We start from the raw sequence: 13,493 nt of genomic DNA on the forward strand, positions 1-13,493 counted from the left end.
GAGGATCACTTGAGTCTGAGAGGTAGAGGCTACAGTGAGCTGAATTCACACCACTGCACTCCAGCCTGGGAAACAGAGTGAGAATGCTAAAAAAAAGAAAAAGAAAAAAAGATAGAGACATAGGAAAAGTATATGGAGAGAATGTAATAGCAAACATATAAAAAATACACAGAGAAAAAACCCGAGAGAGTAACAATAGAAAGAGAGTGGGCTTTCTCCCTGATAGTTCTAGCTTTTGTGCCCAAATTTCGGTGAAGCACTTCAAAATGTGTCTCGGAAAGCCAGCAAACCCCACACTCTGCTTCCATTTCTTAACAAAACATTTTGAAAAGGCAATTATTTAAGGATCTGTTTCTAATAAAGCTTCCGGTGTGGCCATGATGTTTAATGGAATTGCTGGCAAAGCCCATGAGGGCATGCGTGTGGAAACCATGGCAAAGGGCCTCTCTTCTCCAAAGTGCAGGACAGTGGGTTACCTGGCACCACTGGGCTTCACCTGTTCTTGGAGCATCACAAGTTTTTACCCCTGGAGAAGCGCTGTTTGCCAAGGGAATCTTTCACCATTTCAAATACATCAACTGAAGTTTTTGAAAGCAGTGCACCAAGTAGGAATTCTTTGGTAGTGACAGTGAGGATGTAATGACCGAACAGAGGGGCTGGCTGTACCCTTCTCCTGCACACTACAGGAGAAGCCAATTCCTGGAGGTAGATAATTTCTGTTTTCTTTTGTTCCAAACTTCAGTCAGTTTGACCATCTCCTTAATATGTGATTCATCAAAATACCCCCAATTTATCAGGAGTAGCCTCTTTGGCTAAACAATGGGCTAAGCACCCGTGTTGAATCCATCAAGAGAAGGTTTTAGGCTGGGCACGGTGGTTCACACCTGTAATCCCCACACTTTGGAAGGCCAAGGCAGGCGATCACCTGAGGTCAGGAGTTCAAGACCAGCCTGGCCAACATGGTGAAACCCCGTCTTTATTAAAAATACAAAAATTAGCCTGGCATGGTGGTGGGTGCCTGTAATCCTGGCTACTCGGGAGGCTGAGGCAGGAGAATCGCTTGAGCCCAGGAAGAGGAGGTTGCAGTGAGCTGAGACTGTGCCACTGCACTCCAGCCTGGGTGACAGAGTGAGACTCTGCCTCAAAAATAAATAATAAATAAATAAATAAAGAGAAAGCCTTGAGGAAGATAAAATACAGGAAATTTTCCAGCCTTTACAAATTGAACTTGATTTTGAAAATGATCCAATGGCCCGATTTATTTTGAGAATGGACAGTAAGTTGTACCACTAGCACTGCAGTATTTGTGTCCTGTAGCATTTAATGACCTCGTTCATTGTGAAAATAAAACCAAAAGATGCTTTCTGAAGCTATATATACTTTCTGTTGTCATTTTCCAACTTAAGTATCCTTGATGTAAACAATGACAGGTGTCCATAACCATAATTGTGGGATACATTTGCATTAATTCACGTCAAAGGAAACCCATTGTAAACATCAGAACATGGTGATCGTCTGATCATTGCATATTACCTGCTTTACACAGTAGCATCCTTGGCCACCTGCACTTTTTAAAATGGCACAGGACTTAATAACACAATTTGACATAAAAGGATTTTTTTTATAATGACAATTTTTAAAGTGACAGGAAGATATTTAAAAACAACTTTTCATTGACCCTATATGACTCACTGATAGGTATCCCTAGTGTACCACTTACCTAGGGCTGCTGTATCAAAGTACTACAAACTGAGTGGCTGGAAACTCCAGAATTTATTTATTAATAATAATTATTATTATTATTATTATTTTTTGAGACGGAGTTTTGCTCTGTTGCCCAGGCTGGAGTGTACTGGTACAAAAGTGGTTCATTGCAGCCTCAAACTCCTGAGCTCAAGTGATCCTCCCATCCCAGCCTTCCAAGTAGCTGGGACTATAGGTGTGGCGCCACCACACCTGGCTAATTTTTTTTTTTTTTTTTTTTTGAGACAGGGTCTTGCTTCATCATCCCGGCTGGAGTGCAGTGGTGCAGTCTTGGCTCACTGCAACTTCCACCTCCTGGGTTCAAGCGATTCTCGTGTCTTAGCCTCCCAAGTAGCTGGGATTACAAGCATGCACCACCATGCCTGGTTAACTTTTGTATTTTTTTTAGTAGAGATGAGGTTTCGCCATGTTGGCCAGGCTGATCTCAAACTCCTGACCTCAAGTGATCTGCCTGCCTTGGCCTCCCGAAGTGATGGGACTACAGGCGTGAGCCACCACGACCAGGTTCACCCGGCTAATTTTTTTATGCTTTGTAGAGATGAGGGTCTTGCTGTGTTGCCCAGGCTGGTCTCAAACTCCTGGGCTCAAACAATTGTCCTACCTTGGTCTTCCAAAGTGCTAGTTTTATAGGCATGGGCCACCACACCCAGACCACCAGAAATTTATTGTGTCACAGTTCTGGGCCAGAAGCCTGAAATTGAGGTGTCTGCAGGGCTATGTTCCCTGTGAAATCTGTAGGGGAGAATCCTTCCTTGCCTCTTCCTAGCTTCTAGTGGTTTGCTGATTATCTTTGACATACCTTGGCTTGCAGTGGCCTGACACCAATCCCTGCTTTCATAGTCACTCGGCACTTTCCTGTGAATCTCTGTCTTCACGTGGTCATCTTCTCATAAGGACACCAGTCATACTGGATTGAGGGGCCCCTGTACTTCAGTATGATTTTATTTTATTTATTTATTTTTTTGAGACAGAGTCTCACTCTGTCGCCCAGGCTGGAGTGCAGTAGTGCAATCTTGGCTTACTGCAACCTCCTCCTCCCAGGTTCAAGAGATTCTCTTATCTTAGCCTCCCGAGTTGCTAGGATTACAGGCATGCAACACTACACCTGGCTAATTTTTTGCATTTTTCAGTAGAGATGGGGTTTCACCACGTTGGCTAGGCTGATCTTGAGCTCCTGGCCTCAAGTAATCTGGCTGCCTCGGCCTCCCAAAGTGCTGGGATTACAGGCATCAGCCGCCGTGCCCCGCCTATATGACTTCATCTTAACTAATTACATTTGCAGTGACCCTATTTCCAAATAAGGTCACATTCTGAGATTAGGACTTCTGGAGGTTAGGACTTCAACTTATCTTTTTGGTGGTGATACAATTCAACCCATTACACCTGGGGTTCATTGATTTTGGGTTAAGAACGTGTTGAGACAGTCAGAGGGCAGCAAGGGGACCCTGAGACCAGAGGGCATGAAATAAGAGTGCAGAGAAGGAAGTGGTAGGGAGACAAATGTAACCCATGTTGCTATTTTGCCCATAAATTTGGTGGCAATGATCTTTCCCTGCAGATTTGGGTGCAGGAACTTGAGTTACTGATGGCAATATTTGGCCAGTTTCCAGCTGAAGATGCTCAAGTTCCAGATTTGAGTCGAGGCTACAAAGGGAAGTTTGTGGTGGTGTCCAGGACACTCTCTGCTGATGCCATATGTTTGAAAATGTCTGAATTTTGTGCATAGACACACTAGCAGTATTTTTGTAAGTGGAGTTACATAATTAGGGCATGGACTTGCATAATAATTAGCATGTGTAATTAGGCACAGACTTCTTGTCCTTTAGACAGTCAAGACATCTAATTACAAAATTAAGATGTAATTATGTGGTCCAAGGTCTACATCTTTTTTTCTACCCGTTAGAGATTACTTTTAGAAAATAATTCAAAAAAGCTGATGAAGAAATGAACATAGACATCGATTTGAGGATGTTAAAGAAAGTGTTAAGTGGGCTGGTAAGTTTCCTTTGGTCTTTCCTCTCTGTTGTAAGGGGAATTATTTAAAACATTATGGTCCACTTGAAAGAATAACTTTTACCAACTGTGCTGTCAACCTTCGGTACTCACACTAATGAAGAGGAGTGTTGGTATGACTAATCCTTGGCGTTCACGCGTGGCTCTTGAGTGTGGTTTGTAATCACACTTGAACATGGACCTAAGTGTGACGTACTGGGAATTCATTCAAACTTATTAATGGAGCCATACGGTGGAAATCTTAGGATAACTTGGGATAGAGGACATCCTGCCTTCCCGTTCTGCCCTGGTTCTCCGTTGTGACCACTTTAAAAATCGACTCATTGGCCAGGTGTGGTGGCTTATGCCTTTCATCCCAGCACTTTGGGAGGCCAAGGCAGGAGGATCGCTTGAGGCCAGGAGTTTTAAGACCAACCTGGGCAACATAGGGAGACCCTGTTTCTATAAAGAATCTGAAATACTAGTTGGGAGTGGTGGCACATACCTGTAGTCCCAGCTACTTGGGAGGCTGAGGCAGGAGAATCACTTGAGCCCAGGAGTTTTAGGCTGCAGTGAGCCTCCTCTGCACTCCAGCCTGGGTGACAGAAAGAGACCCTGTCTCTAAAGAAATAAATAGCACATTGCTCAGAATAATGCAAACCAGCGCTTAAGCTGTGTTCCTTTTCCCTGAATATTTGAGTATTTTTATTTTAAGTGCTCCTTATTGACTGCAGGTGGGAAAGATCAAAGAGTATAGCAAATACTCTGTCCTTCGAAAAAGAGTGATTTTTATAGCGGTAATAGTTTGAGTTTCAATACACACAGAAAGCTAGATTGTACTGATAGTCTCCATGTTTTTCCTTGCCCTTAAATTGTGATTTGGCTGATCTCTGCGTGATGCTAAACAACCAGTTTGACTCATTAATTTTGCTGAACTAACTGAACTTTTGACCTAATTGGCTGCTGGTTAGGGATCAGAGCCATATGTGCAGGTTTTTCTAAGCCAGTTCTGACTTTAACTGTGTTATCCCTCTGTTCCTATAAACTGTTGAAATACCATAGTAATTCCAATGTTTTGACAGCCACACTGCACTTCTCAGACTGCCGCTTTCTCTTGGGAAGTGGCACAGAAATCTGTCGGACCACGCTTCCTGATTTTTGGTTAAGAAAATATGCTTCCCATATGGTTGCGGGCCGAGAAAACAAAGACTTAAAGAGGTTGTCAGCATTTGGTGATAGGTCTTCTCCTCATGGCGCCTTCCCTCTGTTCCTATTTTTAATATTCTCTATAAGGCCAGGGAATGTGGTGAGGGACAAATTATGTGTGTGGCAGGGAGGAGTTAGTCTTGACCATGAAAATACACACATTTGCACAGGGAGCTTTTGCCATTTTTAGTTTTTTTACCTTGCCTTCTGAGCAATTGCTCATGATAGATTTAGAGGCAAAGGAAAGGAATTGGAGAGAGGAGCATTTTTAAAACAATTTATTAAGAGGAATTCTAGGTCAGAGAGGGGCAGTTGGACTACATCATCTCTAAGGCATCTCCAGCTCAGATGTTTCAGGATTCCTTGATCTCCATCCGGCCACTCAACAGGTGGTTGACTGGACTCCTATTCTACTCACTCAACTCTAGGCCTCCAATTTTTTGGTTCTTAGATGTGGTGACTGGAAACCTATTCTTTTGCCTTTACTTCCAGACAGCTCAGTAATTCTAGTTCCTAATAGAGCCTAAAGCATGAATGCAACTTCATTTCCCAGCTTTTGAAATCTGCTTTTCCCTCCAGGTACTCCACGTCAGCATTCTCAAGACTGGAGAAGTTAGGCCTCAGACATCCAAAGCCTTCTCCTTTTATTGGAAACTTGACATTTTTCCGCCAGGTAAGGGCTGTCTTCCATTGGCTTCCATCATAAAATATGCTGAGGGCCAGGCACAGTGGCTCATGCCTGTAATCCCAGCACTTTGGGAGGCCGAGGCGTGTGGATCACCTGAGGTCAGGAGTTCGAGACCAGCCTGACCAACATAGTGAAACCCCATCTCTACTAAACACAAAAAAATTACCTGGGCATGGTGGCACATGCCTGTAATCCCAGCTACTTGGGAGGCTGAGACAGGAGAATCACTTGAACCCAGGAGGTGGAGGTTGCAGTGAGCTGAGATTGCGCCATTGCACTTTAGCCTGGGCGACAAGAGCAAAAATCTGTCTCGAAAAATAAAATAAAATGAAATAAAATAAAATATGCTGAGCCCAGGACAGGCTTTCTGCTTGAAACATTTGTCTTGTCCAGGTCCCCACACCTTGAGTGGTAAAGGTGTTCTGTGATGCCATGAGCCCTCCTCTACTTATATGAATTGTTATGTGATGGCAAGAATCCATCTCTTATCACTATCAATATGTATTGAGTCCTGTCATCCATTCACTTACCCATTTCCCCCAAACCCCATATATTGCGTGTCTAAAGACACCAGACCCTAGAGTGTAGAAGAAGAGGTTACTTGTGCCCTCAAGTCCACTGTCAAATGATGGCATGCAACACCAGATGAGATACACCCTAGCACTAAATAGGATGGTATAGACGGTAGCTGTGATCTTCTGTCAGAGGAGAGGGTGATCTGTCAGGGCTAGAATCATCCTAGGGAACTTCCTGAAGAAGGAGGTCCTTCAGGGGCTGTGGACATAGAGACAAGGGTACACACACCAGGGGGGCGCCACCATGTATGTGAGCACACCAACGTGAGAATGATGGCACAGGTTGACCAGCAGCCTGGACTGACTAGAGGCCAAATGCTAAGGTGCACTGGGCAATGTAGTTGGGTGAGAGAAAAGGGCTTACAGGGTAGGAAGGCAAGTGAAGAACTATTTGTGTGTTAACATCTTTGAGGAGAGGGACGTTGAAATGGACAACACTCTGCAAGGGAGAAGAACATAGGTTAGAGCTGTAGAACCCAACTGTTGCTGAAGTCCAGGGGTGAAGCCACGATGGCTTGGTCTGGTTGGTGATGAGAGTGAAGAGAGATGGATAATTGGGAGCAAAATGAAGAACTCTTGTGACAAATTAGTGTAGAGAATTCAAGGCAAAGTCAGTCAAACATAAGTCTAAGCTTTGAGCCACGGGAACAGGGAGAATGGCCATGGGTTGACAGAAATAAAACGTTGGGTGGGGGAGTGGTTCAGGGAGAAGACAAGTTTTATTTTAAGTATGTTGCTTGGGATTTGCCAGAGTGACATGCCAGTGGAAATGGCCAACAGTCATTTGTAGATATAGGTCAGGACTTTATGGTCTACCGTTATTTTTTCTCACATTGGGTTTTCTCAGAAGCCAGATGGCTTATTCTGCTAAGTCACGGGGACACTGACTCCAGACCCAACACCAGGAGCCAGAAGACCCTGCATGGGAAGAACCACCAAGCCAAACAAAGGCAGGAAGACTAAATTTGGGACAATCCTGATAATATCCCTTCAACATCTCTAGAATTTCCCCCATCCCTACCTCCGGAAAGGCTGGCCCTTGGCACTAGATAGAAAAGAAAGCTACTCTTTCTGTCCTTTTCTGTCCCCACCTTCTCAATTATTTATTTTCCATTCATTTCTGTGTCCATCACCTTTTCCATGATTTGTCATTGTTGTTTCTGTCTTCCTAGCATTTTTTAAACACCTTCTCCTCTCATCTCTCTCTCTGGGGTGGGCAGTTCACAACTTTTAAGCTCACAAACAACAGTCTCAATGAGGCTCCCTGTTAGCCCCTTGAAACAAGTGTGAAGAAATTTTAAAGTGTCAAGATAGAACAACAAACCAGATCGGAAAGCTAAAGAAAATGCATTTCACACATTTCTGGGGGGAAATGATCAGTTGTATTCCGTGGAGTAATTAATTTGGTATTAACATTCTGAGGAAAACGGCGTAGCTGTCGATGTGAGGAGAACGCTGTGCTCCCGCCTCTGGAGAGCCTCCACATATGCTCCTTTGCAGCCCGCCATCCTCACAGCTACAAGCCCTGCCAAGTTCTTTCTAGAACGTAGTAATTTCGCTGACTATTTTTATATTCATATATACTTTCCTTGATGTATGGCAAGCTTACGCTGCAGAATTCAGTAGATTTCATGAGAAAGGCATGTGTTTCCATGCAGGACATTATGTATCGCCCCATACTCCATTCTCACAACACAAATCTACCATTTGCCACCCCCCACCCCCACCCCAACTCATGAGTATTTTCAGGTCTAGTCCATTCCCACCACAAAATGGGTCTAGCATTTTCCACCCCTCCTTCAACCTAGCTACACTTCTTTCCCATCATAAAATGTGTCTAGCCAGGCACGGTGGCTCACACCTGTAATCCCAGCACTTTGGGAGGCCAAGGCAGGCAGATGACCTGAGGTCAGGAGATCCAGACCAGCCTGGCCAACATGGTGAAATCCTGTCTCTACTAAAAATACAAAAATTAGCCGGGTGTGGTGGCACATACCTGTAATCCCAGCTACTCAGGAGGCTGAGACAGGAGAATCACTTGAATCCAGGAGGTGGAGATTGCAATGAGCCGAGATCACACGACTGCACTCCAGCCTGGGTGGCAGAGCAAAACTCTGTCTCGAAAAAACTAACAAAACAACAACAACAACAACAACAACGAAGTGTCTAGCATTTTGTCTTATATATCTAAAACATGTTAAATTTAATTAAAGTTTAACTTGAATGGATCATGATAATTCAGAATTTGTGAAAATTTTGATAGACTCAGTAGAAGTTACACATAGTGGCAGTAAAAAGGGCCATATGATAATGCTAAATCAAATTTCAGAGGGCAATGTTATAGTTGAGAAAGGAAACTTTTTGAATATTTTAGCAGCAAGTATACATAAGTACTTTAAGAACTGGTGATCTCTCGTGTCCAAGACTTTTACATGGCAGTTTTTTTAAAGCGGTTTGTTTATTCCAATGTTTCAAAGTACCTGAAAGCAATATAACTTCCATTTTTTTTATTGTTTCTGTAATTGTATTCTTGCTGTTCCAGATTTTTTTCTAAATAAGTTTAAATAATTGGAATTTTGCTTAATCTTATTCTTACTATAGTGCTGTGTTTCCTTCAGGGTTTTTGGGAAAGCCAAATGGAGCTCAGAAGGCTGTATGGACCTCTGTGTGGGTAAGAAGGAAACTCAACGTTTCTATTATGTACGATATTTTGATTTTCACGTGTTGAACTGATATGGAAGAAATGCCAAGATTAGGAATGTTGTATGTGTTTCTGTTTTTCGAAGGGCCCACAAAGAGGGTGTCCTGCAGTACAGACAAGACTTCTAGAGAAGACCCTGGGGTTGCCCACGGGGGGACTCTGCTGGCCTGAAAGAGTACCACTTTCCAGGCTTTGCAGCCTTGCTGGGCCGGGCACAGCATCATCTCCCCTTGCTGTGCTGAGGGGTGTTGCCACGGGATGTGGTGGCCCCTTTGCCTCAGAGCACAAACTGTCCAACTTGCCTTGACAGTGCACAGCAAGTCTTATCCCATGAGCATAGCTGAACCTTACTCAGACTCGGGTCCTTCAGCCCATGGGGAAAGTGTGCTGCCAGCAACATGACCGTGTAATTTATCACCCAGTCCAGTTCCCTTTTGAAAGTGAAAGGAAGTGCTATTAATAATTACCCCAGGATGACCGTGTGACCTAAGACTATCCCGGATATGCTAGGGCATATGGTCACCCTAGTTCTTGGCTGTGTAAAGTAATATAGCCCTTCTCTTTATTTTCTCTCAATTTCTCCTTTGTATGCTCCTTTGTTTCTACAATTCCAGATTCTGGTGAGCAAACCCACATTCAGACCACTTACTCTATTCAAGATTTAACAGGCTTGAATTGTATTGATTCTCAACATGTGTCTTTCCACACTGAAGTCCTAATCATTTTAGTTGGTTTTCACACAGCTTCTCTTCAGCCACTGAGCGATTTTTTTGCAGATTTTCGTAGACCTCTGGGTCAGCGATCACTTTTGTAGGTGCATTAAAGTTCTCTTGTGTTGCTGATGTACATTCCAATGGGCTCCAGTGATTTGGGGGTCCTATCTCCATAGGATTCATGATGTCTGTTCTCCTGATACCCATTTTTGAAAGGGATTGGCTTGTCCTCTTGATGGAAATGGCCCCACGTAGGAGGCCCACAGTTTTGGTCAAGTTCTTCTACCTACTTTTGGTTTGCTATGTGACCCCGAAAAAGTAATAAATTAAGATGTTAAGATGCTCTCTGTATTAGCCATTGCTGCATAATGGACTACCCGAAAACTCAGTGACATAAGCAACAACTTATGATTTATCATGTGTCTAATGGTCAGCTGGAGTTGGCTAGCCTAAGCTGCACTTGGTTGGATGGCTCCGCTGGACTTCTGGGTGTATCTGCTGGGGAGGGTCTCATGTGGGGCACCAAGGCTCTGCATGTCTCTCATCCTCTTTGGAAGTGTAAGCTCGGCTGGCAGGTTCTCACGGTAAAGGCAAAGACTCAAGAGAGCAAGCCTGATGGTGCAAGAACATTATACATTTCTGCTCAATCATTTCAGCTTATACCCTATTGGTTAAACCAGTTCACATGGCTAAACCCAAGATGTGGGCAGGAGGGCACTGTGGCCACTTTGAGGCCAAAGCAAGACACCTGGCCCAGCCTGACATTGATGGAGCAGGGAAGTGTACTCCTCAGATGGATGAGTGGGGAGGCAAGGCATGTCTTTAAATAATAAGCAACCCTGCTTCACTCCCTAAGATCTCTTTCAACTTGGCCTTCAGCTACTTTTTCATTTTTACTTTTTAGTGCATAGCTTCTTGCTTTAAGGGTGATAGGTGCTCGATAAAGGCTCAAGAAAGTGAGCTGTCTACCTTTCTCTTACCATCGTGTGGTTCTATTGCTTTTTTTGGTTTGTTTTTTGTTGTTGTTGTTTGTTTGTTTGTTTTGTGATAGAGTCTCACTCTGTCGCCCAGGCTGGAGTGCAGTGGCATGATCTCGGCTTACTGCAACCTCTGCCTCCTGAGCTCAAGCGATGCTCCTGCCTCAGCCTCCCGGGCAGCTAGGATTACAGGCGCCTGCCACCATGCCTGGCTAATTTTTGTATTCTTAGTAGAGATGGGATTTTGCCGTGTTAGCCAGGCTAGTCTCAAACTCCTGACCTCAAGTGATCCACCCATCTTGGCCTCCCAAAGTGCTGGGATTACAAGCATGAGCCACCGCACCCAGTCTATTGCTTTTTAAAGGTTCTCATTCCAGCTCTTTCTTTCCAACAGTCTCATTCTGCAGCTGACTTGGCAATGACTTGGAGACTGTCTCATATGCTTCTGAGACACAGCACTGACTCAGAATGACAGTGCCTTCACCAGAATCAGAAAAAGTCCTGACTGAGTTTGAATTCCAGGGACCACTTTTCTTGAGTGCTTCTTGTACAGATATCCAAAGTAGAGCCTTTGGGTATTTAAAAATAATTTGTAAATGCCAGATTAAGAGTTTAAAGGGCACTGTATGAACTAGTTGTGTGTGTGTGTGTGTGTGTGTGTGTGTGAGAGAGAGAGAGAGAGAAGGAGACAGAGAGAAAATGACAGAAAGAGATAGAGAGTGAAAAGGAGAGAGAAAGAGACAGAGAAAGAGATAGAAAGAGATAGAGAGAGAGATAGAAGGGGGGAGAGAGAGAGAGAGAGGAGAGAGAGAGGTGGAGCGAATTGGTTTCCTTGACAACAGGATATTCAATCAACTTTTTCCTCCAACTTTAACTAAGTTAACACAATTTATCCTTTTCATTTCAAGAAAACCTAAATCATAGAGAATGATTTCAAATGAGGTTATAGAGATCAAAATTGCAGTATCATCTCCATCCTTTGTTCCCACTTCTAGTGAAAAGGAAAAAAGAAAGGTGATGGCATAATTTCTTCCTATAAAGCTATCAACTTTTCTCCTTTGGAAAAAAAAAAAAGATGAGCCATAAAACGCTGACTTCTTTTTAAATGTGTCTACTCCCAGATTTAGAGGCAATATGGTGGCGGTGTAAAAATGAAAGGGTTGAACCAATCTAAATCGAATGTCTTTTCTAACTGTAAATGTTATTTTCTTACTGCTTAAATTTTAGCAACATAGTTTCACTGATTGGGAATGGACTATGCTCAATGAACAACAAAGACCCTTCTTGCAGAGAACAACTTAATTTAAATTACATTAGTTTTTATTTTATTTTTTATTTTACTTTTATTACTAGGAAATATAATCAATCCCAGCTTGGTCCTCTTAAAAACTGAAATAATAGATTGATTCATCATTCGACAAGTGAAATGCCACACTCTACACTGTTGATGCCATGTAGAGGTGTATTGGGCCTTTAGATGACAGCTTGGCACTGAATGTTGGGAGAAAAATGGGCAGGGCAAATCTCCTCACTGCTCGAGACTGGAAAGCCAACTATGATGGCAATGTATATTTATTATCTGGTTGTCACCCTAGCAACTCAAGAGTTTGAGGCTCAAAACTGGAAATTGACTCCTTACTCAATTCCTCTCCCACTCCCTGCCATGGGGACAATAGGGCTGGAGAAGGTTTCCATCAAGATGGGCAGACAACATCAATGTTTATCATAACCACCAACACTGCCGCCACCACCACCATCACCACCACCATCATCAAGAACAAAATATCTTCACCAAGTGTCTACTTATGTAGCCTGCTTTGCCAGGTTCTGTGCAAATAAAACTACACATGGTGTCTCTGCCTTCTTTGAACTTGAATGTAAAGCCGGAGGACTGGCGTGGATACCTATACAGCTATTAGTCGTGGTGGTACTTGATAAAAAACTCTCTTGAATTGCACAGCAGCCTGGCCGTGTAACACAAGAAGGCAAGGCTTTATTGCTTTGGATAACCTTCATCAATTAATGATCACTTGTTATCTCCTTCAGGCTGAGAATGAGCCCCAATTTGGATTTATATTCCTTCCCAAACTCTGTAAGAACAGAAACAACATTATCGTCATACATTAGTGATTGAATATGGTTTATATTCAATATATACCAATATTGAATATAAACATATATTGATGTATATTCAATATATCCTGTTTGGATAGAGATTATATCCCCTTTAATTTGTAGCTGGACTTTGTAACCCAGTAGATGATAAACCTTTATTAATTACTTATAGTTAAGTAAGAATAAATATTTACACAGTGCCCTAAGTTCAGGTCATTAGCAACTCCTAAAGGCCGCCATTCAAAGGTCCTTTTCCCTTTATCTCATTTTGTGTGTGCGTGTGTGTGTGTGTGTGTGTTTTGTTTTGTTTTGTTTTTTGAGGCAGAGTCTTGCTCTGTTATGCAGGCCAGAGTGCAGTGGCACGATCTCAGCTCATGGCAACCTCCACCTCTGAGGTTCAAGTGATTCTCTGGTGCCTCAGCCAACCAAGCTGCTGGGATTACAGGCATGTGCCATCATGCCCAGCAAAGTTTTGTATTTTTGGTAAAGGCGGGGCTTCACCATGTTGTCCAGGCTAGTCTCAAACTCCTGACCTCAAGTGATCCACCTGCCTCGGCCTTCCAAAATGTGGGAGTTACAGGCGTGAGTCACCATATCCAGCCTATCTCATTGTCTTTTAAATGCTTGCTCTATAGTTCTACTTTTACTTAGCCTCATCCCCATTTCTTCTTCCCCCAACATCACTTTAGTTTTGATCTTGGCTCCCTCTTGTTGAACTTGACTTTTACACTTCCTGGCATCCATCACCTATGCCGCTCCATT

At 43.2% G+C, this 13,493-nt stretch overlaps 1 protein-coding gene across 5 annotated transcripts in view; it reads left to right on the forward strand.

Annotated features, from left to right (window-relative positions):
- TBXAS1 (thromboxane A synthase 1) overlaps positions 1 to 13,493 on the forward strand; it is a 190,427-nt gene that overhangs the window by 37,241 nt on the left and 139,693 nt on the right. For 4 of the 5 annotated variants that reach the window (XM_055284233.2, XM_055284234.2, XM_055284232.2 and 1 more), the window contains exons 2-3: positions 5,542 to 5,635; positions 8,844 to 8,896. In XM_055284233.2, the coding sequence (XP_055140208.1) occupies positions 5,542 to 5,635; positions 8,844 to 8,896 (147 nt within the window). Of the gene's footprint in view, positions 1 to 5,541; positions 5,636 to 8,843; positions 8,926 to 13,493 lie in introns of all 5 variants that reach the window. The other variant, XM_055284235.1, reaches the window with a different exon arrangement.

The sequence above is a fragment of the Symphalangus syndactylus genome, chromosome 6, assembly GCF_028878055.3.
Source record: "Symphalangus syndactylus isolate Jambi chromosome 6, NHGRI_mSymSyn1-v2.1_pri, whole genome shotgun sequence".
In the NCBI taxonomy this organism is placed as follows: Eukaryota; Metazoa; Chordata; class Mammalia; order Primates; family Hylobatidae; genus Symphalangus; species Symphalangus syndactylus.